Raw genomic sequence first — 27,091 nt, forward strand, 5'->3', positions numbered from 1 at the left:
CAACATTCGACTAATTCCTTTGCATGTTAGTGAAACCAGAACCTTTGATGGAAACTCAAAACCAGATCACAGCTTGCTACCGTGATTCACACTCTCGCAAGAAGGGCTGGGCTGGAGATGCGCTCCTGCTGAAGCCCAAAGCAGCCTGCCCAGGAAGGTTTAATGCTGAGGGCACATCGGGGGAATTGAGTTTGCCCTTTTCTGCCCATCTTCCCAACTCCTCCTGTTCAGTGAAGGGGAAGTCCGAGGTCCGGGATGAAGCGCTGCGTGTTTGCGCTTCCACGGGTCGGCTGTGCTGGACTTGGTGGCGGAGCCAGCTCGTGCTGTGCAACATCTTTGTGCCATTCTCATGGCCTTCCCTTCCCTTTTCTAGCGAGCGGGAGCCTCACGCAGGCTCTCGGCGGCTTTTGGCTGCTGCAGGGGTTTCTGCCCCCAGGTCGGGAGCAGCGTACGACAAACTGACTGCACGTTCCACGCTTGATTTACCTGCAGGGCTACGGGGCTTGTTTGCACAACTGTGATGACTGTAGGTGCCTCTTGAGCTTTGAGCTGTTGTGGGTATATTTACTGTCGTTACATGTGCTAATGCAGGGATAGATGTGCAGTGGCGAGAAAGCAGATTTTAAGTACATCTGGGAAATTATCTTCAAAACTAGTACCCTGTCCAATGTAAGGGTAGGGCAGTGGGAATCTCACACTGTACTGCTAGCGTACTGGTAGCATGGCCGTACCTTGAGATCTGTCTATCTAACGCTCAGTGCAGCCACCGAGGAAATGAAATCCCTAGATAAATCATAAGTGGTGCAGGAAAACACAGGTGAGCCTAAAATTTACTTTTGTTTAGATGCGAGACTGCACTGTGAAACAGGGAATATCAAGTATGATATCTAACAAACCAAGACCAGAGGAAGAGCTGACCTGTATGCATTCTCTAACTAGTGCAAGAAGAGAACTGCTGGGTAATAGTGAGGGTAATTAACTACTGGGAGAATTTAACCGGAGATAAGTTGCCTCCTCTGTTGCTGAAAGTCTTTAAACTGGGTCTGCATCCCACTGTGTGAAAGGGACGCGGTCACCCCGACGTTATGGCTGAGCGAGTGCCGCTCGCCCCCAGAGCAGGGCAGGCAGGATCGCTCCGCGGAGCGGCCGGGGCGCAGCTGGGGCGCGGCGGCACGGGGCAGGTGGTCAGTGGAGCGCGTACCTCGAGGGAGCTGGGGGATCATCCCGCGGGCCAAGCAGCTTTGCGTTAGAGATGAATGAAGAGGTCTCACCGAAACTTCTAAGCCCAATTCAAAATATATTGCTTTTGATGAAAAGTGACACTGGCAGAGGCGAGGGGGAAGGAGAGTATACCAGCTTGTTTGAGTGCGGTGCCTGTAAGATGCAGGCAGCCCAGGTTATTCCTTGGATTAGGCAGATGCAATGTTTAGGCTGCTCTTTCACGTGTGTTTCCCTGCAGGACTGTACATGGGGGAGTGAGTGCACAGTAAATCAGAGTTGAAATTTATGGCTGTTTGCCGTGCATGTGGACACTTCCAGCGCAGCAGGAATGTCTACATAACTCATCCTGCTCGGGGCGTGCTCGAGTGTCCGCGGGAGAAGTTCGCTCAGGGTGGATGGTGTCCTGTAAACTCACATCTGAGCTCTCTGTTCATGGGCTTCACCATCCAGCTAAGCCCCTAGTTTCTCCCTTCCTCTCTCAAGGCCAATGTCTGTTTAATTGGAAGAGTCTCGCGCCAAGCGAGGACTCGCACCTGGGTCTCCCGTGCCCGGGGGGAGCGTCGTGCTCGCCAGGCTCATGGCTGTTTGGGAGGAAAGGGACTGTAGTCCTGCCTGCTGCTGCGCAGTGAAAATTTTCTAGGGTCTCCTTTCATTCTGAAACAACGAAACACTGATGCTTCCAGCAGATCTGAGTTATTCTCTCTCTGAGTGTGCCTCGTGTTATGGGTTGCAGCATAAGAAAGAAATTGGGGAGGAGAGAGGCTCCTGGGGCTTGCTTTTATTTCATCGTCTGTCTTTTTTTTTTTCTTTTCTTTTTCCCAAAAATGCTTTTCGCCAAGATCCATTCCAAAATCTGGCTGACGTTCAAATAACCAGTGCCTGCGCGAAGGCCATGGTATGGTTCCTGGACCCCAAACCCGCCTTGCGGGAGGGCCGGCACTGAGTGCTGGCAGAGGGCTCAGCTCTGGGGGTTTGGTGCAGTCAAATCAGTCATCTCGGGCTGAACTGAGTAACTCCAGGATGCTCTTGCTGCCGCTGCTGTCCCATCTTCCCCCTGCCCCACACGGTTGCTCCCAAGCTTTGTACCACGTCTCGGTTGCGCAGCGTGATGCTCCCGGGGCCGTGCCTGAAGCATCGCTGCCTCCCCTGTCTGCCGGGGAGCGTGAGCTGATGCGGCAGAGGCAGCTGCAAGGTTAGGTGATAAGGAAGCAGCTCTGCTTGCCACCCTCCGTCCTGCTCCGGCTGGGCTGAGGCTGGCTCCCACAGTGCCTCTGACAGCTGGAAGGGAACGACGTCGCTAGCTGGTGGCAGAGCCCCATGCCGAGAAAATCCCCCGGTGCAATTCTGTCGAAATCAGCAGATTTGCACCCTCTGATTTACTTGTGGAAGAGAGAGTGGTGTTGTGCTGGGGGAAGTTTAAATCTTTTATCATGAATGTTCATGGGAGCTCCTTAATTACACAGTTGGTTTTCTGAGTAGGAAAAATTCATGTTTTCACCCAGCTATGAAAATGTGATCCCCACATCCCATATCTGTACCTGTGCAGTGGTCAGATGCACAGTGCCTCTTCTAAACTTTCAGCTGAGATAGTCACAGCATCCTGAAATCAAGATCAGCTCTTCACAAGGGTAGGGAAACTGAGGCACAGAGAGGTAACAACTTGCTTCCATTGCAATGTAGGGTCAGTGTCGGGGCAGTCAGGAACAAAACCTGTATTTTAACCCCTTGTGAAAGCAGAAATCCCAGTGAGACACTGGGGGTCTGGTTGTCGTTTGCTGTAAGGAGCAGCAGAGCAAATGAGGTTCAGTCCTTGGAATTTTGACAAAATTGTCACCAAAATAAGAAACACTTAAAATGAGTATAATAAAAACTCATCATTTAGCAGAATCAGATGTTCAAAGGATTATCTTCAGAGGCCTTTTTAGGCTGCTTCAGTAAGGAGCAAAAAGAACCCAGGCAGAGCTTTCCTTCTGGTTTGCGTTCTTTCGCTACGTCCCAAGTACATTAAATTGAACAAAAACATGTGACAAGATTCAACTTCGTTGCTCAATGTCAGCTCTAACTGAAGCAGGCAGGCAAGTCGCTACATGATACGGTGTCTGGATGAGGCCTTTGTCTTAGTTACTGACAGCTGTTGATACGCCACTCGCCCCCAGACAATGCAGTGAAATTTTCCAGCTTGGTAGGAGTATTGTTGAGTAAAGACCCCCCCAAAAACCCCTGAAGTTATGGCAGTCGAAAGGTATTAGTGATGAGAATTACTGGTCAAATCCAAGATGCGAAGTTGCTTCCACCAGGAATGGAGCTGAGCGGGCGCGACAGAAACACCGTGCCAACCTCTTCCGACAAGCACGTCTTCGTCTTGTCCGCCGCAGAGTGTCCGAAAATGCTTGCTGGCGTGGAAAATAGCCTCAGGGCTGGTGATGAGTCCGAGCAGTGGAACAGTTTGTGGTGTCAAAAGCTTTTAGAGACAGCTTTAACGCTGCAGGCCCTCGCTGTTTCTAGGGGAAGGCAGGCGTTGGGCGAGCTGGGGCTCCGTCCTCGGGCAGCCGGTGCTGCAACCGCATGCTGCTCCTGGCGAGCCTTTCAGTGCTTTCTTATCTTCTTGTGTACAGCAGGAAAAGGGAAGCAGTAGGAGGAAGCGACTCACGCGGCTCTGTATTTGCTTCTAATTAAATGTTGTCAGTTGAGCTCTGTTTTCCCACTTTTCACTACCAGCCGGGGATGGTCTATCTGAATCACCCCAGCGCCATGCTCAAAGCTGACCACACGCATGCACACCCCGTTCGGGGGGAAGCTGGAGTGACTTCCACAGGGAGATAGCGAGCAATAGGCAGCCCCTAATGAACTAAGCCTCCTGTTACAGTGAGCTGAAACAAGCAAGAGAACTGATTACTTTCGAGCACATAAAATCACCAAGACTAGTGAATTCATTCCCCAATTTTATACTTTCCTTCTGGCAGTAGCTTGCGTTGTCTAGACAGGAAGATGTGTGCAATCAGCTTTAGAGATGCAGCTTTATATCTCCCAGGGGAGAAAGACCTAAATTCTTGACAAGCAAATCTCTGTTGGGATGAATGGAAAACAAATTATTCCCTTCTTCTCTCTAAGGCAATCAGCATCTGTATCGCGCAGGGCGATGTTCTCACTGGGGCCCTTCAGTGGTGCCCGTAAGATCTGCAGATGCTCCTGCTCTTGTCTCGCAAAGCCCATCACTGGTTGCAGACTTTCAGATGTGCAACACACAAACTAGAAATCCCCGGGAAGGTTCGGCTCTGGAACCCGTCAATTAAAAAGGCGAAGGCAGAAGCTTGCAATACCGAGGTGCTGCGGCCGGCGAGCGGTGTTACTGTGCGTTTGCACCATTTGCAGGACGAGGTTGGCAACCCCTGAGGCAAGGCAGGGTGCGGGGGGACGGGGGCCTCGGGTTTCTCACCGCACTTTGGCTGCTCGTCCGCTGCAGGACCCAGCAAATCACTGCACCCCTCTGCCCTGGCTTCCCACCTCAGTATAAAAACGTTATAGTACTTTTCTCCCGGGAATCCTCCTTCCTCTTGCTAATAATGTAAGTCTATATAAAATATAATAATAATATTTAAACTCAAGTAAACGTGTCCAAGATTCAAAGATCTAAATTCCAAAGGTTTCACTAAATTCCCTCTGTATGTGGCGTATGTTGTATCTATAGGTGACCACTTACAGACTCTCCCAAGGAATTTGCCTTTCGTTCTGACTCTGCTGTCAGTTCATCACTTGGTTACCAGGCAGCAAAACTAAGCCACGTTGTAGGCTTCGCTTGTGCAAAGAGATTTGCTCTTCGTACAGCACAGCAAAGGTGTACCTGTGTTTTTAAATCCCCACAGCCAGGGGCGATGTCAGCTGCACAGATGCAGGGTTTGGGTCGTCTGAACGCTGCGGTAGGGACTGATTTAGATTTGAACTTCAAACTCCTGCTTTAAGTGCTTGTATATTTGGAGCTGGGGGCTCGGTTTGTACAAAGACCCGAGTTTTGAGCACAGGAGAAAAAAAACCCGAAAGTGTTGTTTCACGTGTCTAACCTGTGGTCTCGATGGCGGTGATTGCTGGTACCATCACAGGAACTGTGTTCAGGCGCGTAACTGGGCTGCCGACCCAGAGCAGCTAAAGGCACGTCTGGTTTTGCACGCAGAATTACACACGTACCTTCCTGAAAATGGCACTTAATACCCCCCTCTCCCAGATTTGACCAGTATTGATCCACGGATGGAGTGCAGAATGAATGAATTTTATTTATGCAGAGGTGAGCCGATGATTTTAATCATGCCACACATTTCCATTTTGTTTAGAAACCCAATCGTAGCAGCAAACCAAACAAGAAAAGTCTCCTTGTTTTCTGAATGATGTTATTTGTTTATCTGCCGAAGTGCTTTGCATTTCCTCAGGTCATAGACCAGCCCGTGTCTGGCTATGTTAATATTGTAGGAGTTATGCAAAAGCAAAGTTTTAGAAAAATCTTTCAACTGAAAGAAATAGGATCTTAAAATCCCAAAATAGAGTATGGAAAGGTACACATCATGTCTGGCTTCTCTTCCCCCTTGTGGCAAATGTGACTCAAAGTAGTTGGGTTTTTTCCAGCTCGATCTGTATACAGTTTGGGGGAGTTTTATTGTGAGTAGGTCACCTTATAATACACAAAACTATTTCCTCCCAGAGTTCTGTATTCATAAATCTTTCTCAGTTCTCACTCTCCTGAAAGTGGAATCCAGATAATTTTGTTTTCTTCACGGAAAGAAGCATAAGGAAACACCTTGGCGTGGGGCTGGTCCTCTGTTCTCGTCTCTGCTGAAACTCCCATCGCAGGGCATTGCATCCTCGCCTCGGGCAGCTGCAGCGCCAGCTGCTGTCCCCCTTCCCCTGCGACGAGGGGAAGAGCCGGGCTGAAAAACGGAGGCTTTGGAGCGGCTTCGTTGTGCTGAGGGAGGAAAAATTAATTTCAAAGTTATTATTTAAAAAATGTTTTAAGTCTTCCCTTCTCTGTAGGGTTCTTTAAGGGTCAGTTTTACTCCTTTGCTCCGCCAAAGAAAAGATCAGTGTTATGGTTAAATACTAAAGCAGCTGCCTAGCGTAGTGGAGGTGAGTGTTTGTTGAGAGCTAACAGTCTCCATAGCTCAATTTTGAGGGGGGACGTATATCTGAAGCATAGCTTCAATGTGTTCTTCCGTTCGAGCTCATAACGAATTTCTCTGTATAAAAGCACAGCACAAAATATTAACTCATTTCTGTGCCTGCAAAGTAGGGTTAGCGTCACTGTTCCCCTGTAATGGATAAACAGAGAGGTTATATGACATCACCGAGCCTATGTAGTAAATCTGTGGCAGAGCTGGGTGTAAAACTCTGATTTTAAAGTTCCTGGAGTATTTCTGTGGGTTGTCCATCTTCACTTTTTGCTCCTAAGTCATCCTGATGTGTCTTAGCAAATGAAGGGTAGATGGAAATGTTTATGGTAGGTGATCACCTATATCATCCTTTAAAACAGAATCAATTAACTCAAAATAAGGACCCACCTTTTTAAGCAGGGATGCTCGACTCTCTTACATAAATTTTTCTCTTTGTATTTGCATTTTATAATGCTATTTTGATGTTACAGTGATGTAATCCCAAAGCATCGCCATCGTGCCATAAGTCACCAAATAATTATGTTACTTTCTCCCACTGATCAAACAATTGATACAAAATCGGGTCCTGTGGAGGACTAGAAGACCTTTTACTCTGTGTTTTATACGCCCTCATCCAGCAGATGATACAAACATTGCAATCTGAAGAGGCAATCAATTCCTCTCTTCTTTAAGGGTGTATACATTTATACAGACACACACCCACAGACATACCTATTATTGGAAGACCCTGAATAGTTTTGTCTTGGGAATTCATTCTATACATGCGCAAACACCACTTAAAATTACTTTTAAAGTGGCCAAATATTAAAAACTGTACGTAGCCAGTTCTGTTGCAGCTGCTACTGACTGTGCTCAGCGGGGCAAATTTTCTGTTGTAATCTATTATCTGTTTTCCTCCGTTCCAGTCTCGCACTATAACTCTGGGATTTGGTTCTGCCAGGCACCGGGTAGGGCAAAAGCTGCGTTGCTGTCACTGTAATAACCATTCCAGTCCAAAGGATCCTCTTGTCATCTTAGCTGGATCCACAAAGAATTACTCTGTCAGGCATGACAATAAACATGCTCAGTACTTGAAAACTGCTCTTCTCTTCTCGCTCTCCCCTTGTAAAGTCAAGATGGCTTTGGTCATACAGTGGCTTTTAATTGAAGGCCAGGAAGTCCTGGATTTTGAAAGTACCATACTTAGGATGAGTTCCAGGATGGTTCCCAGAGGACTGGGGCTTATTGGGCCTCCATGGATAAACAGGGGGTGGTTCCTACGTTCATGCCTGTTCCCAGTAGATCTATCATTTTGACCTCTGTTGCCCTTCATCTTCCTCACACCGTATGCATCTCTACATCTCCCCATGGCCACCATCGTATTCATCACATTCTTGGCAACATTGCTTCTCCGGTGCCAACCCTTGTGCTTGGAGTCCAGCTCCACTCTTCCTCCACCTCGCTCCTGGAGCCAACTGGCGTGTTTGCACAAAGCCTCGTACCCTATTTTCCTTCCTCACAATCTCCCAAAGCGCTTGAGCTAGCGTAGGTGTCTGAGTTGTGGCTGGGCTGGATTCTGTAATTCCTTCTCACACAGCCCCTGCTTAAGGCCTGTTGACTTCAATGGAGCTATTCATGTAAGTAGAAGCTGCGAATTCAGGCCCTTGGGTTGTAGGGTCTCTGGGGCACAGACCCTGTCTCTGTATGCCTTGCAAATATGTGCTAGATGAGTAATGATAGCTCAGAAGAGTGAGTGTCGCTTTACATTTGCCATACTGAAGGAAGGTTGCCAGGATTGCGTTGATGCTGCATGTGGTCCCCTTCCTGGGGGGAATTAATCCTTCTATGCAAAGATACCTCCTGCTGACTGGTGAAAAGAAAAAAAAAAAAACCAAAACACAAAAAACCCCGGTTTGGCCATGAATACCGTGAGCTTAATCTTCCTTTTCTCTGATCTTCCAGTACTATTTGCTTCGTATGGCTTCATGAAGGTTTTGTATGTGGACAGAATAATTGAAAACAAATTTAGCATGTCTCAGACCATAAAGTTCCCTTTCAGCTAGATCACTGGCTATGCGGTAGATAAATGTCTGGTTTTCATTTTTGGTTATGTGAGAAATTTAGAATGGTTTGATTTGTAATTTTAAATGTTAATAAAGAAGGAGAAATTTCCTCGTCTCCTGGCCTAAGGAGGCATTCTGGCTTTCTCGCTTCCCTTGCAGCAAACGCTGTTTATAAAAACGTTACTTGGTACAGAAGAATCTGTTCATGTCCTTGAACCCTAGAGGCCCCAGCCTCTGAGGTCAGCTAAGACCTCCTTGTGCCAGGTACTGTCCAGTCACAGGCCAAAAACGCCGTCTCGGCCTGTGCCGATGGTATTTTAATGCGGTGCAAGAGGGAGGCAGGGGAAGCTGGAGGGGTGTGAAGCTCTGGGTGACTTGAGCAAAGTGGGAGGCTGGAAGGACAATCCTTCCAGCTGGGTTTGAAATAGATAAGAGGTGGGGCAAGACTGCACCGCACGTGCCGGGGCTGGGGAAGGGGCTGTGGCAGGGATCATTAATTTCTGGAATGTTTATACGTCGTTTAACATTTCAGTTCTCAAAATCACAGACACGTTTGCTAGATACTTCCTGTTTAGGGGGAAAAAACCTTATTTCTTAACTACAGTTGAAGTAAGAATCATAAGCTGAGCTGAGGCCGAGTCCCTTCACTGAATGTTAGGCTGGACAGAAGCTAGGGTTTGCAAGGTGGGCATCACATAGGGACCAATTTAAAGCCCCTTACGTCAATGGGCATCTTCCATTAGCTTTGACAAGGTCCGGTGCATATGGGAGTACCACATATGTACCACTTACATAAATGCAAGCGAGAGACTTTCTTCTGCCCGTACGGGGTTTCCTGCTGACGGGGAGCAGGAAGCACTGCCCAAGGCTGCAGGTGCAGGGAGTCGGCTCCGCTTTGCAGCTTTATCCAACCCGCAGAGAAATATCTTTTGAACCTCATTTAGAAATCGGTAACTGCAAATTGAACGAGTGTACTCAAAAATATATTTTTTGAGGGGATTTATCAACCTGTTTTGGAGACAACCAACAAATTTCTGGTGATGGAGAGCTTGTCTGGAATTTTTATTTCTTGATATATTCCTTTTTTCTTCTTTATATATTTAGTATTATAACAATTAATTACATGTTTTCCATTAGCTCCCTTCCCCTAGGTATCATGGACTCCAGCAAATACTCTGTCTGTGTCTGAGTAGGAAAGAGTCTGTACTACACATATCTTTAAGCCTATCTCCGTATCTGTATATATGTCTGTATATCTATTTGCTTTCCTGACATGAAGGCATTGCAAGCCCTGTGTGTGATAATAGATTTTTAATGTCTTGCCAGCTTCACGGTTACATGGAGAACAAACCCTTGGGTCTTCAGATCTTCATCGGGACAGCAGATGAACGGATACTTAAACCTCACGCTTTCTATCAAGTCCATCGCATTACGGGAAAAACTGTCACCACCACCAGCTATGAAAAAATCATTGGCAACACCAAAGTTTTAGAGATCCCACTGGAACCCAAAAACAACATGAAAGCAACGTAAGCATATTTCTTTTTATTAGCAAAGTTGAGGGGGATTAAATTGGCATGTGAAGTTCTTTCTCCTCTGGAAAGGAGTCACTTAAATGAATAATGATGCCTGCTCTGGAGGGACTCCCCTTCCCAAAGCATTGGGATGATATACGAGTGTAAGACCCTTTTAAAACAGCACGAGCAGCAGTTGCAAGCACCTGGGTTAAAGCTGCTTAAGGAGTTACCATTCACCAGCTGACCACGCAGGTATTTTTGCTGCGGTGGCTATATTGTAATTGTCTGTCATCTTCAAAGTCGGAATGGTTTTCTAGGGCACTAAGGAAAACAAGACTCACATCTCAAGTCCTCGTGCTGCAGTGATGCTGTAAGAAGCAAGGAGCAGCAGGCAGTGGAGGAAAGGTGTATGGTTCGTTTTACATTTAATGGAGTAGAAAACGTCTCTCCTGAACTCAGCCAAGTGCTCTGGCCGTGAAATCGCGCTCTCTTGTTGTGATAGGTTAACAGAAAAGCAAGTACAGGCACATCTTTTCTGTATTACTCCTTCCAGTTTATGGGGGCAGAGGGATGAAGTGGGCACCAGTCTGAAACTTGAGCCTTGAATGTGTGCCAGGCAGTGTGAGAGTGATTGCTCTGCGGAGGGAAGAGCTGTGTCTTCATCCTTCGGAGGACGCTGACAAAATTGGCAGGGCAGCTTTATTTTTAAGCCCCCCTACTTCATCGCAAAATCCACGTTCTTTCTTTATATATCTTTTTTCAGAAAACATACCTCATTCCTTCCTTTCCTTCAAGCCTCTCCTTCCCTCTGCACCCAAGGGAGATAAAGAAAAGTCCACATCTCAAACTTCAGCAGCCAAGTGCTGAATGGAACATGACTGTTCCTAACGAGCAACCCTGGAGTAATAAACTCCTGCACACATGCAGTGGCAAGGAACAGTGTGGGTGTAGGAAACAGCTTGGGGTTTGTGCCTCCCAAAATGTGATTTTAATTCATATCAAAAGAAGAAAAATGGTATGTCTTTAAAACTGATATCAAAAGGGGTTGGCAGTGCCTGTCTAATAACAGTGCACCCTGTGAGGACTCTTGCTGAGCTGAAGCTCTTAGGTTCTCTAACTATTAATTGGGACATTCTCTTCATGTAGACAGGCATGTTTGCTAGGTTACACTGGACTCTTAAGAAGTTAACCTGCACTTAACACCAATATTAAGTTGCAATGCCGGTTTAAGCAATCCTAATCCTTTCCCTGCTTGCTGCTCAGCCCATCCTGCTCCCTACGTCCTCCCTCTGTGCAGGAAAACGGTGAATGGGAGCAGGGAACTATTTTTTCCACTGCCAGGCTATTTTCTTGGCTGGGAACAACATCCCAGGGCTTTAGAGGGTGGCATGGTGACCTGGGCTAGGGCTGGAGAGCCCAGTTCTAGCAGAAGCACCTACCTTGTCAGAAAGGAGGGAAGAGCAGTTTGGTTCCTGCATTGGAGCTGAACTAAGCGCTTGCCAGTACAAACTGTGGGGAAACAAGCCTGGGTGGTGCATGCAATTAGCTGGTTCAACTGCTGTGATTCCCTGTGGAGCTGAACTAATTTGCCCGCGTGCAGGCAATAGCTGCTGAGCCGTCTGTGGGCACCGAGCTGCTTGGAGAGCTGGCGGTGGAGGCTTTAATGCTCTCTACCTTGCGGAGGGCTCCAGCACAGGCTCGGCCTGCCCCAGTATGCGCTTCTTGTTCTGGTTCACTCTCCCTGTGCCGGGGGGCCAGGGCAGGCACTGCCATGTGCACTCTCATGCTTAGCACAGGAGGGAAATAAGACTCAGGGTTGTAATGTCTGGAGAGTGGCTTTGGCCGTCCCCAGGGAAAGGGCCACCCCTAGCCCTCGGCTGGGACTTGCCTGGGAAGCGCTGAGCCACTGGGCGCAGACTCTTTGGGGAGGGGTCCAGCAGCACCCCTCACTCGCTGCGTGAGTGGCGATTTCTCCCCCTGTGACAGCTGAAAAGGCAGTGTCTAGATCCTGAGCAGAACAAGTATTTGGAGCTGCTCTTAACCCAGAGATCGAGGCAAAACAGCTTAATCCTCTTGCCTGTCACCTATTTCCAAGCTGTTTGAGAGCAGAAATGTTTAAGCTAACTGGCGTGTATGTTTGGCAGCATTGACTGCGCGGGGATTTTGAAGCTGAGGAATGCAGACATCGAGCTGCGCAAGGGAGAGACAGACATCGGCAGGAAGAACACCCGTGTCCGGCTCGTCTTCCGCGTGCACATCCCCGAGTCCAACGGCAGGATCATTTCTCTGCAAGCAGCATCGAACCCCATCGAATGCTGTAAGTATCCCCTGATTTGCTCCTCCTTTGTCTCTTGCAGCAACGATGGTCTCGTCCCTCTGCTCCAGGCTAGCACTGAGGGGAAAAAACCCGCTGTGCCTAGATAGGCAAATGCAGCGTGCTCTGCTCTTCCTGTGGCGGCTGGGTCTGTGCCACTGTTTGAGTGACCTGCAGCTCTTACCTACACGCACTCCCTTTCCTGAAACAAGCTGTGGCAGCGGGTGGCTCTTCACAGTGTGTGGGGCTTGTGAGGGCAGCAAGGGACTTTGGGGCTTTTGCAAATTGTGTTTATTACTGTGTTGCTGCTGGATCTTTCTGGCTAGCAGGTCTCTTCTGGGAGCAGGGAGCCAGTGTGGGTGTGCGTGTAGGGGCTTACAGACATCGTCCCTGCTTGTGCATGAGCATGCAAGCTGCCTGCCTTCCTGGGAGTGGTTTTACTTTGAGTTGAGGCACGACCAGAGCTTGTTATCCACAAGCTGGCAGGTGGTTGGAGGTTTTGAATTCAAACCTGGGCCAGGTCCTGGCACTGTGGCCAGTCCTGGCTGCCGAAGGAGTGACTGCAGTCCCCTGGTCTGAGCTGTGGCAGGAACACAACTGAAATGGAGCAAATGGTTTGATTTTGAGCCTCGGGCGCATCCTGGTTGTTGTTTTTTCTAGCTGTTGATGCTAAGGGGTGTGCAGCTGAGGAGGCTGCGCATGAAGCAGGGGAAGCCCGGGTTGTTCTGGTATTCCCCTGAGGGACAGAAGAAAACTTGCAGTTTTGATTTTTTTGGGGGGCAAATCCTACAAGCGTATGAGCTGAGAAACCTGCACCTCCCACTCGTTTTAACATACTGGATCCTGAGAAAGATAGGCCTCCGATGAGGTGCCCCTGAGTCGCAGTCATTTCTGGAAGGGCTCCACCCACTTTGCTGGTTCATGTGCATCCTGCAATGCTTTTTGTTGGTAAATGGTGCCTTTTCAGCGGTTTGGGGATTTCACAAATACATAATGAACAGTTTTCCTCTCCCTTTGCTGAATGACTCACCCCTTTAGCAGAATCCGTCTTGCCATAAGTCATGTGAAGAAAGTCATTGAAGAGTTTCTCATGTGTGAGTTTTATTTATTGAGATGCAGGCTTTACTTAAATAACAACTGCTTAGAGTAAGAGAGGAGCCGGTTTTGGATGGGAAAACAAGAGAAATTGTGACTAATGAATTCTTGATGGCAGCTTTTTAAAAAACGGTAGAAATTAATACACAAGGCAAGGCTAAGGAGAGGGTGACGGGTATGTGTGATCTCTTGGCAATGTTTGTGAGAAGGTACCAACTGTCAGAGCGTTTTAGCAGCTGAGCGAAGTCTCCGGGCACCGTGATGGGGAGGGGAGTACTGGGAGCAGCCGCCACCTTTCTCCATAGGAAACGGTTACGATCCTTTATGGGACCAGATGGCTGAAACAATAGTGGCCTCCACCCCAAGCGTGTCCCTGCTGAAACAAAGGCCCATTTGCTAAAGGAAATGTTCAGCAAACGGCAGCTTCTGTGGATAGGAAAGGAACTGCGGCAGAGAATCACCTGGCTTCTCCCTCGGCTTCTTTTCCAAGTGGAAACAGGCCGTTCCTGCAGGCAACGGGGAGCTGCTGGGGTGGGGAAGCTGCAGGTGCAGCTCCTACACCCGCCGTACAGAAAAACAGCGTGAGCCCAGAGCAGAGGGTGGATGGTCCCCGGTCGTGCAGGGAGCCCCGCAGATCACACCCCACTTATCCAAATCCTCCTACAGGAAGAGCAGATACCAGTTAGCCAGGCATTTCTAAGACCCTGCCACAATTGCATAGCGTGTCACTGCCCATGATCGAAGAGCGTTCCAGCAGAAATCCAGTCACAGTTTACAGAATAGCATCACGTTTTTCCAAATTGTACGCGCACACCTAACTTGCCTGTGCAATGACTGCTATTTGCGGTGCCTTGTTTAAGATGGCTAGGCACTTATTCCGAGACGTGTTTGCTTTGATGAGTCTTCGGGGCATGAAAAAAACCTAAGAGTGGAGATATCAGTGTAAGTGGCTTATTTTTATGTTTTTTGTAATTAAAGTATGAAAACGTTGGCTGCGTAGCAGACAGCAAAGAGCCTACAGGAGAAAAATGTATTTGTTGTCCTGTCCCCCATCCACCCCCCCACACCCCCCACACCCCCCCCAGAAAAAAAGAAAACGAAAGTAAGTTTTGTTTTTTGGATACTGGATATAGTGGCAATTTGGAGAGCCGTGTTAAGGACCGTGCTTTTCTGAACTCATGGAAGCAGAGTGTAAAGTGATCTGGAGTAATAAACCTCTTCCGTTTAGAATGTATGTTGCATATTTAGCAACGTTTTTGCATTTCAGTAGCACTTCCTGATCTCAGCCCAGTTCTGGGAAGATGGTTAAAAACATTAGTTGGTTCAGCCAGCGTTACTAATGCAGGCTAAATCACACTAGAGGTGATAATCTCAGTTTCTCCCAGACAGTCTGGACATGTTGCAGAGCTCAGCGTCAGGGAGGCTCAGGTGACCTGCCGAGACGGGGCACGCTGGGGCTCGGGTACGTGTTCTCCTTGTCTCCCACCTCCCACCTTCGTGTGCTGCTGGGATTCTCGTTTTTTGTTTCCCTTTGTTTGCTTCTGTCTTTTTTTTTTTTTTAACATTGCCACCTGGGAATCCTTATCCTCAGGGGCGCTCCTGTAAGACCTCTCCTGTCTGGTAGCTATGAATAATATCCCACCAAGAAAGCCTTAGTAAGTAGCAGCTTTAAGATAACTGGCCTTTTCCCTACCAGTGGGGTTCCCCCGAGAGCACTGTTGCTACCAACAGAATATCTGAGTGCTCTCCTCAGCAGAAGCCGATCCTGGCTAAAAACTCCCACTGGTGTCAGCAGATCATTAGCTGCAATGAGGCAAGAACTGCGAAGTATCTGCTTTTCACGGGGCGATTCGGTTCCACCTCATCTGTGTCACATTCAGCACTTGACAGGTTTTAGGAGGGGATTTCACAGGTTCAAAGCATCATCCGGAGCAAGTTCCTCCCCAGGCAGCTGTGTGGGAGGACCAAGGAGGTGATATGTTGTTAAATGATCAGTTATGCCTTAAAATGGACCTCATCTCCAGACAAGTCTGCACATTCAGCAGCTTGCAGCTTTTTCCTCCTGTTGCCTGTTGATTCGTTCTGAAGCCCCGGAGGAGGCAAAGGCATTTGAAATCCCTCTGATAATTGCAGCAACAGGCCATCACTTAGGGATAAATAAACTTAGGGATAAAAAAAAAGGGCTGGGAAGGTGAGAAAAACCTCTTCTCCTGGGCGATGCTCCACACTGAGTCCCTGAAATGGCAGCAAGCCCCACAGGCGCTACGCGAGATGTCCTTGGGACCCAGGGCCGATGGGTGCTGCTTGGCCCGGCCGCCGGCGGCACACCCCGCACGCCTCGGGGCCGTCGGTCGCAGTGCAGTTGTGCATGCCCGACTGTCCGTCCCTGCCTGTGCAGGTCTGCGCTCAAGCACAGGCGTAAACCAGCTCGTGGGGGCAAGCTCTGGCTGGGCCAGGCAGGGCTGGCACGGAGCTGCCATCACCAACGGCGGTGAAATCGCAGGCGTGAAGGGTTACTGAGTTGGCTTGTCCTCTCAAATACAGCCCTGATAACAGCAAGCCACTCGTGGAGGGCTTTGGTTTTTGCAGGCCTGATCATTATTTTCAAACCTTTAAGACAGTGTCTGTAACATTAGCTCTATTCATTTGCTTTGATTTCCCTTTCACCGCGAGCTGCAACTCAGGGGTTGGCCCCTGGAGCTGTGTTTCTGCTCCTGGGCTGAAGCATCCGCGGAGCAGAGAAGGAGCGGCATTGAAGGGAGTTCAGAGTAGCCCCATAAGCACCTGTGAGGCAGCTTGTTTTACTCTACGACCAAAACCAGCTTTATGCAAGCATCTGCGAGATGCGAGCGTAAGGCTTAGGAGTATCATCCATGTTGTGTCACAGTTTTTATTCTAATGGGTCGTGGTTAAACCTTCCCAAAGTGTTTCCCAGTTCTTGTTTCGTACAGCCCGTGTTTGCTGATGCTAGGCTGTGCTCGTGAGTCCCTTAAAATGCAAATGGCTGCACTTGGCATGACAGGGGGAGTCTAAAACGTTCCTATAATAGATAATCCGAGGTGGTACAAAACCAAAACAAAACAAACAAAGCTTATTACTAAAGAACTGTGTGTCCATCTGAGGAATTGAAATAGTTTCTATTATTGACCATATTTTGTTCCACTAAATTGGGTCAAATATCTAATTTCCCTTTAATCAACTTCCCTGGAAGTTTCCTTTATTTTTCTCTCCTTCTAGTAGATTTTCCCATAATATTAGACAATCTGAGCCTATGATATGTGACACATTAATAACTACAGAGGAAAGAGCTAGTCATGTAAAAGAATGTTGTCTTGGCAAACCAGCGAGTGCTTTTCCTCGGCCGGGAGCTGTGCTGGTTGGAATACAATGGCAGGCGAGAAGGAGCCCTAGTTTACTGAGATAAAAAAGCAGAAACAAATGGTCTCTTTGCGCGTGGGAGATACCCATTTGCAAGTTTAACCATAACTGTGATTATTATGAGAGTAGCAGCTGAATTAAAGGAATTTTTCCCCCCTTTCATTTCAACTTCAAGACAGTCACATAGTTTGCCATAAAAACAACTGACACAAAACCTGGTGCTTTTTCTAAAGTATGATTTTTCTCTCTCCTAAAGCACAGAATTTAAAAGTTAATTCTGGCAACATTTGCCACTTTTAATGTGCAACCAAAAGATTTCAGTCTGGAAGGTCTGAGTCAGACAGAAGGAAAATGCCTGCCCTTTTTGCAGGCTGCAAGCCTTGCCATGAGAACAAACTCCTGTTTACTTTTGGTCTTTGCAGTACTGCTGTTGGTGAAAGCGAGCGCCCCAGCGTATTACGCAGAGCATGGATTTCTGAGCATAATTTAGGCTCAGCAGATCTCCTCCACCAGGGATTAAAGGGAAATGCTGTGCATACCCACAGAGATGATCGACAGAGAAGTGAACCGAGGCCATGGTTTTCCTGTCATTAATCACATGCTGGTTTGGTGAGCTGGCTGCAGTTCATAGAAAGTGTCGTACTTATCTGACACTGCTGCCATCAGTGCTTGTCACTCCTTCACGAGGACATCATAAAATAAATTATGTGCAGAGAAGGAGGTGGAGAAAAGCCCTCTATTTTTGGTGCTTTTTCCTTGGATGGCTCTGTACAAACTGCTGATTAAGTCTTGCTGGCGACAAATTGGAAACTGTTGTCATTCATACTGGGTTCTTCTTTTCATAGCGTGTAGATCACATTTTTAAGGTTTCCCATCGAATCGCGAAGGTTAGAAATTTTCTTTATTTACTTGATTTTCACTTAAGCCTTCCGCTGCCCCATGCTCCTACCAGGAGTAATTCATCCCATCCCTCCGATTAGAAGATTGCTACTCTGTAGGGTGCCTTACTGACATCTGCCTGCCCGCTGTTGGCGTCTCCTGCCCTTGGTCCTCCCCTGGCTCCCATACTGCAGCTCTCCAGCCTTTGCCACTCCTCCCAGCAGAGAGCTCGGGGTGCATCGGCGTGGGACGGGTGGGATCAGAGTCTCTCAGGACATTAATCTGTTGGGTAAGCTTTGGGCACAGGAGCTCTGCTCCTATCGATCTCACCTCAGGCAGGCAGCTCGTGGTAAACACACACAGTGTGACAGAAGGAACGAGATATTGACTTTGGCTCATTAAGGTTTGCACTGAGGTGGAAGAATTAGTCCCACAACAAATTATGCCTCTGCTATTGCTTCTAGGGTTCGGGATTTTTTTTTTAGCATCAGACACCCAGCTCTATCTGCTCTTCTCAAATCCAGCAGATATCAGTGGCTGGAGCCAAGAGCCTTTGGGGGTTTGGAAAGGCATGTCAGGAGTTGTGAGTCACGGCTTGAAGGCTTCCAGTGAGCCAGGGTGAGCTGGGGCTGCCCCGGGCAGGGTAAGGACAGGGGGTCCAAAGAGGGACCTGGACATTTGGCCTGGGGAGACTGCTGCAGTGGGGGTGCAGGCCATCACCCCACCTCTTTTAAGGAGCCACGCTTTTGGTTTACTTGGATTGTGATGGCAGTTAGAGGTAATCAGAGATGCCGCTAGCTGCAGGTGAGCCTCGCTGCTGCTCCTTGTGATGGGCCAGGGTTAAGATCTCTCCTGAACTGGTAACGGGGCGAACAGGTAAACCTAAGCTCTGGATCCAGTGTTGCAGGTGGCAGAAAGACGGCGCGGAGCAGATTTCCCGCTAGCAGCTACTCGTTGCCCTCTGTTTATGCAGGCGTTTGCGTGGAGGCCTCCAGCCGCTCTGCGGAAGGCGGCACGGAGATAGCGCGCACGTACGCGCAGGCTGTGGGTTCTCTTTGCTCTGGAAGCGATGGCCAGACCCGTGCTGCTCTGCGCAGAGCTCGCAGCCCTGTTCCTCATGAGAGGCAGATCACGGTAGTGTTTTTGCTTTGCTACATCACCCAATCCAGCCCTCGCTCTTCTTGCACGTGCAGGCGGAGAGATTGCCGAGACGGTTCCTCTCCAGGGGCTGCTAAGAGACATTTAGCTTCAGTTAAGACTCCTCATAAAACGAGTCAGCTTTTGGGCAAGACAAGGCAGCGCTTGGAAGCTGTCCAAGCCAGTGGAAGGAAAAGCGATGCTCAGGCAGGGCTAGAACTGCTCGTCCCGGGAGATATGTGTTGGAGGAGCGCTGGTGGGGAGAGCCGGGTGGCGCCGAGCGAAAGGGGCTCTCAGGTGGAGCTGGGATCACCTAAGGAGCACGTTAGGGAATACAGCTGAGGTTGTCGCTTGGAACCTGCTAGCAACAATGGGCAACACTCCCCTGGGCAAGATTTGGAGCTGCAACAGGTAATCCAGGTAATCGGTTGTCTCAAAATATCCCTTTTTTTTTTTTTCCCCTGGAAACCAAGTAGCCTCTCTGCTGCAAAGGGAACAGTTATGGGTGCTGTGAGCAGGTGGGGAAGCAAGAAACACCTTCGCCCTGCCTTGGCACACTTCCTTTCGGTCAGCCTCCAGGCTTGTGCATCCCCTGTGAAGCGCTCAGCCTGCCGGCCCAGAGGTTTAGGCTGTCTTAACCTTTCCTCCACCTGCTGGCATGGGGAAGGGGGTGAAGGCTCAGCCCCCGACGAGCGCCCCGTGCCCCTGCAGCGGGTGCACGTGAGCCTGGGTGGGCTGCGGGCGGCGCGGGCAGGGGAGGCGGCGGGGGACCGAGGCTCGCTGGAGGTGGCGCAGCGCTCTGAGACAGCAGCTCCCTTTCTCTCGCGCGCTGCTGCGTGCATTGTATTTCTTGGCACCGTGCGTCCATGACATCTTGATTTGCAGACAGTCAAATAAAATAGAAAAATAATGTCCCCTGTTAATAGGTCGACACACTGCTTCAGGCCAAGTGTGAGTATTTCTATAGCATTTGCTTTGCTGCCTTGTGTCAGTAACTGTTGCTATTGAAAGTAAACACCCCAACTGGTTAAATCAACAGCGTTTTGTTTATTCAAAGCTCATAAACTCCAGTAGCTGTAGGTCACTTTATGAAGTGCCAACCCCTGGGGGAAGAGAAGGAATAGTGTGAAATTATTGCATGCAGTCTACCCATCGTGAGCCTTAGAGGAAGGGGATTTATTGGCAATTAATATTTCTTGCAGAGGAAAAAAAAGTAATCCTATTGAGGCAGCTCCACACTGAACCTTGAGCCTCCATACTGGTGGAAATGGGGAATGGGGTGGAACTTTCTTATAGGCCTGGGTAAGAAAAAAAAGATAGATCTTGGAAAATGAGAAGTGTGGGTTTCTTTTTTTTTAAAAGAGGGTTTGCAAACCACCTATTGGGAGGACAGGCATGCAGGCAAAATGGGGCAGAGGGCAGCCAGTGCTCAGCAGGTACCTGTATTCCTCCACCTTTCCCTTTAGCATCCTATCTGTATTGAGAAACTCAGCTGAAACACTTCCAAACGGTGTCATTCTGCAGCATGTATGAAGCACACGCGGGTTTTGGTCACCTACAGGGGGTGACTGAGTCTGGGTCAGGGTGAAAGCAGTGTTGGAGATGCCCGTAGCCTGCCCGTGCTGTCGGTGTGCCTGAACGTAGCTGTGCATCAGCCTGGCTGCTGCTGGCCCCGGCAGCACGGAGCTGCGTCGGGGTACCTGCACAAACCCCCAGCCCATCGCGGGCTTCCAGGCAGCGCTGCTGCAGCCGCCCCAGCTCGGCTCCGGGCGGCGGGCAGGTTTTTGGCATTTCCTGAGAGCCAGGGTGCACGTTCCTGGTGAACCGGCCGTCCTCCCCGGCTCCCTGGTAGGTCACAGCGTACACAAACACTGCGCTCTATGGAAGTTGGACAGAGGCTTGGTCTTCAGCAGTGATTTCCAGCTTGCTGAGATCCAAATGTAATTAAGATGAGTCAGACGGTTATTTCCAGGCTAAAATTTGTCCTTCCTCGTCCTGAAAAAGCCTTGAGAACCACTGATCTGGGGGATGTCAGGTACAAAGCTCTCTATTAACACACTGAAGTCTGAAGGAGACATAGGTTAATCTGGAATTTTGATGATTTGGGATGCTTTTGGAGTGAAATTTGGGGATTGAATAGGAATAAGCAGTGTCCAGGGCAAAGCTTGAACACATTTTCTCTTGACTATTGTAGACGTGTTTTTGATGATTGCTTTTTACTCTTAAACCTTTGAGGTTACAAATCTGTCTTTGTGATAAATCCAATTATGAACTCATCAAAAAGTCAAGTATTTAGGGAAAGGACTTAATCATACAGCCATGTGAAAGAAATTAGCAGCTTCTGTGAAAATAATCTGAATATATATTCTTAACTGGCAGTATCTTAGCCCAGCTGTTGTTATATATTTGAAGGGAACAATGAGTCATAAGGTTGTTTTAAATAGACTTTAAAAAATGCCTCTCAAATGGCACAAGAAAGTTATAAATATTGAATTATCTGTATTTTAAGAGCAAAAACTCTGTCGTTACTGGCCAAAAGGGTTCAGCTGAGCTTGTCCTTGCTAGAGAATTTGCTCCCCTCTTCTGCAGACACCTGGCTGAAAGGTTTAATGCTTGTGTCTTCCCACCAAATAGCGTTTTCTTCATGCGGTGAGAGAATCTGTACAGCTTTCACCACGGCCAGGAGCGGTTGGGTTTTGGGCTTTCCGAAGGTTGCGCAGCAGCAAAAAGTGCCGGGTCCAGGTCGCAGAAAGCGCAGCCGTGGCTGTGCGCGCGTGCAGGACCCGCGCTGAACGTATAGGATAACGCTTCCGTGCTTTTGGCTCGGCAGCCAGCGGTGTTCAGCGAAGGGAAGGCACAAGTGCTCAGGGTCTATTGGGATCAGGCTCTTTGTCAGAGAAAATTAAAATCCAGCCAAGGCAGATGTTAAGTAGATGAGCGGCATCCTCTAGAGGCCTTTCCAGTTGGGGTGGATGAATCTGGAGGAGTTTGAGTGCAGGTCGTGAACTCGCAGTTCACCAGACCCAAACTGCTGCCCACCTGGTCTGGTCACAGGGAAGCTCATGATATTTTCCAGCTGTCTGTGTTGTAGGGAACAACAATTCTCGCATCTTTGCTTTCTTCGGCTCTTGCTGCTTGTTAGCAGGCAGTTGGAATGGGCTCGCAGGAACGGTGACCAGGATTCTCCAAAGCTTTTCTGACCGTGCAGATGGCTGTTTTAATGGGAGGAGAGGAAAATAGGTGGAGAGATGGTGCTATCCTGGTTTTATGGCTGGGGAAGGAGAGAATAACTTGCTGAAGTCACGCTGCAGGTTTGGCCAAGAACAGTAAAGACCTTAGAAATCCTTGATCACCTCCATGCCCATCTGGATTCCACCCTACCTTTTTTTTTCCTGGCCTTTTATAATCAAAGTCAGTCTGCATCACAGGACCCCACTCTGCGGGCATTCAGGCCCCTGCAAAACACGCCTGCAGAAAGCCCAGGCGGCGGCAGAGTCCCGGTGTGACCCCTCCTGCGCGCCGGCGCGAGCGCGGCTTCGTGCTTGCCCCTCTTGTTGCGTGCACGAGGCTCGGCGCCCGCAGGCGGGGACGGTGCTTTGCTGCCTTGCGGGCTGCTCCGGGCCCAACCGCAGTGCCTGCTCAGCAGGAGGTGGTGGGCATTTTGTAGAAAAGGGTTTGGTTCTTTTTTTATTTTATTTTTCTGAAGGAATTCAGTGTTACTCAGTGGAATCCTCTCTGCAGGTGGAATTTTTGGGCTCCGGGGCTGCAGTGTGCCTGCACTTGAAAATTTGGCCATTTAGTTGGAAACAGAGATGGGCAAGTTCCAGCTCATTCATCCAAGCTGTCCTTTCTCAAGGACAAGGAGTAAGGCCAGCACAGCTGAAATGCTGCAGCCAGCTCCTGAACGTTTCCAAATAAAATGCCTTGAGTAAGTTTATTTTTCCCTCTCAAACCTAAATTTAGCACCCTGGAGAAGCTGCTTTGGCAGTCCACAGATGGTAACGATGACAAGATCGATCTGTGGATAGTTCTGGGAAGATTTGGAAAGTCCTGGTAAAACAGAGTTGGTTTCATTCATGTCTGCAATTTGTCCACAGCCCAAAGGTCTGCTCACGAACTTCCAATGGTTGAAAGACAAGATATTGATAGCTGCCTCGTTTATGGAGGACAACAGATGATCCTGACCGGACAGAATTTCACAGCAGAGTCCAAGGTGTTGTTCACAGAGAAAACGTCAGGTAAGGCAGGTTTTCTTGTAACTGGCCCTAACGGGATAAGGCAAATCTGTAGTGCTGTCTCATGGTCTCATCCTAAGATTTGTGCTTATGAGTAACTCTGCTCAAGTGAGTAATCCCATTCACGTGCATGTAAGTAAAACCAAGTCGCTTGACTTAACCATGTGAGTAAAATTTGATTTGGGAGCAAATATTTGCATTATTGGCCTTTCAGGCACTGTTGATGAGTAAATCAAAGCTGTGTCGTGGGGAAAGTCTACAAGGATACAGACACTGGGAATCAGCAGGAAAAGAATGTGTTATCAAGGAAATGGGATGACTGTTACGTGTTCCTCTGTGCTCTTTTAATCTCATGTTTAGGGAATGCTACTGCAGAAATCATAACTGAAATGAACATTTTTTTTGTTGATGTGAACTACAGGCAAAGGTTGCCTTCTCTTCCCTTTAGAAGTCTGTGGGGGAAAAACGTGCACAATGTGTATTTTTATACAAAGTAAATTATTTTTATACACGTACTGAGAAACAAGAATGCCCTGCTTCATCTTCCATATTTTTCCAGATATTTTTATACAGGCTCAGACTGTGGCAAGCAAATAAAATTCAATTCAAAGAGAAAAGCTCCCTGTTACCGCCTGATGCTACTTATATTTTTTTTCCCCAGTAGTTCTGCTTCTTTTAAAACACATTCTGCCAAAGTTTTCAGATAATCTTGCTAGCTCTTGAGCAACCGTGAAGGAGGAAGGAGTGGCAGGTTGTAGGTTCTCTCTTTTTTCAACTTGTCTGCTTATTTGCTCGGCTTGCTGCACAGAGCCAGTACAAGGTGATTCCAAACCCTGACTGGTGCGGGGTGAATATAGATAGTAGGAATAAAGAATGGTTACTGGGAGTTATTTAGCTGCCTGGCATCACCTTTACTGCCTTTGCTGAGCTCTCTCTATTGTGTTTTCCTAACGGCATGCTATAATAAACATCACTTGCTTTCTAACTCAGATAATATCTGACCCCAGAAAAATAGGCTCTAGCATGATCTAATGGTTAAGGTGGGCAGCAGAAACCCAGGTTTTCTTGTTCACAGGAGGAAATGCAAACAAATGCATTCTGCTGTAGTTAGTTACCTGTTATTTTAGAGCTGAATTGTTTGTTTTCTAATATCATACACACGCAGACATTTCATCTCACCTCACTAAGTGGTATGTGTATTTTATTGGATTTTTTAAGGCTTTTGCAAATGGACATTTGTTTCTCTGTAAATGGTCTGGACTTGTTTAATTTACCCTTCATTAGGCTTGATTTTTATGTTCTAAATAATGTGCTCTGCAAGGATAACAACAATGTCCAGGGGTCAGAAAAACACTTTGCAAATATGAAGGGCCAGACTCTGCCATCCTTCACTCCTATCGATTTCAGCGAGACAAAGGACTCTGCAGTATAAAAAAGCAGCAGCCTGGTTTATGTAAACCTTGTGTTCCCTTTGTGCTGTTAAGAAAACACGTTGCTCCTAAGTTTTCTGCTGGTAAGCTAAGGTAGAGGCAGCTTAAGCGATATATCCCTTGCAAGGGATTTAAGAAATTGCATCGCCCAAGTGAAGAGCATGATTTAGGGGGTGATGCCTTTGGCAAAAAGTAAGAATCGTGCCAAAAAATTAATGTATGTGGGCATCAGGTGGTGATGGGGGGGGAAGCATGCGGTGGGTCCCAGTTTCTCCCCACATTACCAGCAAGCCATGCTATTTTACACCAAGAGTGAAAGGCTCTGGGCCTCTGAACTGTGAAGGTTCAGATGAGTCGGTGCAGTCAGAGCGATTTTCTTGGCACCCTGTATTTCCTTTTAAGCCCATGTATTAATTCCTTCCCACTGTGCTGCCACTGTTCCGTCGATGTCAGCGAATCGTGAAGGTGCATGGGAACATGCTTGGCAGCCTGCGACGGTACCTGTCCCAAGAATGTTTTGCAGTAACTAAAGGAGATGATAGACTAAAAGGAGGTAGCCCTTAATGCCATTTCGAGGAAACATCCAAAACGCCCTGCCCCTATTTCCATACAAGAGCGGAGAACGCTCTGACTGGAATAGATGTTAGAAAGTAAAAAGAACAGCAGCATTTTCCACACTAAATCTAAAGCTTTTCTTCACTGCTGGGGAAACTGCTTCTCTTTTTTTTCTTCTTTTTTTACCTCCTGGTAGCGGAGGGGCATGACTTATCCCAGCGGCAGTGCCCAGTCTGGAGCAGGGATTTGCACGCTGGTGTTCCATATCCTGCCTCCCCTGCCGCCCCTCGGCTCTGCAGGCAGTCTCCGTCTGCTGGACTTTGAATAAATGATTGGCAGAGAGGGAGTTCAGAGGATGGGAGGCCCGGAGTCGAGTCTTTGGTCTGAATCAGAAGTCTGTGTAGTTTGCAGTGGTTTAGCTGGAGGACTCTGCTCTGTGTAGCCATGCACTGTTTTATAATGCTGCGATACCTCTCGCAGTTATGCCCTGAAGAGCTTTTAAGGTGAAGATTGCTTTCTTTAATAGACATATCTTAAGCTGAGGAAGGTTAAGATGCTGAGCTGGATATGCAAATCATGCAGGGGCCGATCTGACTCTGGCTGACTGCAGCAGATTGAGAATTAAGCCTTTGTGCTTGGGTTGTCAGAGGTTAATGAGTGTCCCAGCCTACCTGAAAATCAGGATCTTATGCACCTGTGACTTTCAGCTTCCCTCATTATAATTGTCAATTGTCATATAGACAATTTTAATTATCGTTACCACGTCCACGCTTAGTTGTCTCTGCACTAGGCTGCATGAGCACACAACGAAGCAGCCTGGTGCTGCAGCCCGATTTATCAATTAGAAATGTCACCGGGTGGAAGGTGGAGGTGGGTCCTGCACTCGCCTTGGGGAGCTCTCTCGCTCTAAGATCTGATTTGCACAGCATCTCGCAAAAAGCGCTGATAAGCTGCTCGGAAGCAAAGAAAGCCACAATAAACATTCCGGTGGGCGGATGGTGCATATTGGTATGACCCTGTCATTGGTGTGCCCCCTTCCAGAGCGCGATGCTGCGCCAGGGCAGCCTGTGAAAGGATCACACCTTTGTGAAGGCAGAAAGATGCACCAGCTCGCAGGGAAAACGCGGTTTTCTTTGAGTTTCATTTTAACAGCTCGCAAGCCTTGCCTGTGCTAGCAAGTGGTATTCGATTTCCCACTTTTGCTGTCAGTTTTGGCTCTGCTAGTAACGACACGGGTGAGAGCAGCAGTGTAAATAAGCATCTAATAGCTTTCAGCATGTCATACTCCGTAGAGCTTCTTGACTTGGCTCGTTTGTCCAGTGTGGGTTTGTTTGTCCAGTGTCTAGGATGAGAGTCGCAAGACTCTTCTTTTTTTCCCTAAAAAAGCCTTTGTGCACGTATCTCCGCGTGGTGAGACTTTTTCCTCTTAATTGCTTCATAAGCTCCAAAATCCGGGAGTACCCTGCAGCGGGTGCTGAGCAGGAGGCAGTCGGCGTGCCTTCCAACGCTGAGGAAGCTGCTCTCGGGGCTCACGATTGTAAATGAGTTTTTATTCCTCAGGTGGACACCCAAAACCTGTTTCGGGTTCCTCTGGATCTTGTAGGCAATTCTTCACTCACTACTAGCAACGCAGAGAAATGTAAAACTGTTCATATTTGTGACTGAAATACAACATGCTTCTAAGCACAGTAATGAACAGTTTTTACTCCTCTGATACACAGCACTACAGATATGTTTATTTCCCCCTAGAAATACCTGGAAAATAAAGAATATTCCCCAAATTACGCTGGGATGTCGTTATGAAAACAACTGCTTTGTTGTATTACGCAAACTAGAAGCTATTGCGATGAGCTCGCCAACGAGAAGTCTGCAAAAGTCTCTCATTTTAGGCCTGCGACAGGAAATGGCAGCAGGAAGCGAAGCGAAGGGGCTGGAGCTCGGTGCTCTGTGCGCGAGCAGGGGGCTAAAGTACTTGCGTTGAAATGCTGATGCATAAATAGCGTTCGCTTTCTTAATTATAAGGTCTACCACCACGCAAGCATTATAGTTTTGAGTTCTTTTTAAGTTATCTCTGCCTGATGAAGGAGTAATCTGAGGCTGCTGTAAGCCAGGGGAGCTCATGAGTTCGGCAG

General features: G+C 48.1%; 1 protein-coding gene across 4 annotated transcripts in view; it reads left to right on the plus strand.

Moving 5' to 3' along the window:
• NFATC2 (nuclear factor of activated T cells 2) overlaps positions 1-27,091 on the plus strand; it is a 97,910-nt gene that overhangs the window by 25,658 nt on the left and 45,161 nt on the right. For all 4 annotated transcript variants that reach the window (XM_075108623.1, XM_075108624.1, XM_075108622.1 and 1 more), the window contains 3 exons: positions 9,746-9,948; positions 12,081-12,253; positions 22,837-22,977. In XM_075108623.1, coding sequence (XP_074964724.1) covers positions 9,746-9,948; positions 12,081-12,253; positions 22,837-22,977 — 517 coding nt within the window. The remainder of the gene's footprint in view (positions 1-9,745; positions 9,949-12,080; positions 12,254-22,836; positions 22,978-27,091) is intronic.

This window comes from Phalacrocorax aristotelis, chromosome 13, assembly GCF_949628215.1.
Source record: "Phalacrocorax aristotelis chromosome 13, bGulAri2.1, whole genome shotgun sequence".
Lineage (NCBI taxonomy): Eukaryota > Metazoa > Chordata > Aves > Suliformes > Phalacrocoracidae > Phalacrocorax > Phalacrocorax aristotelis.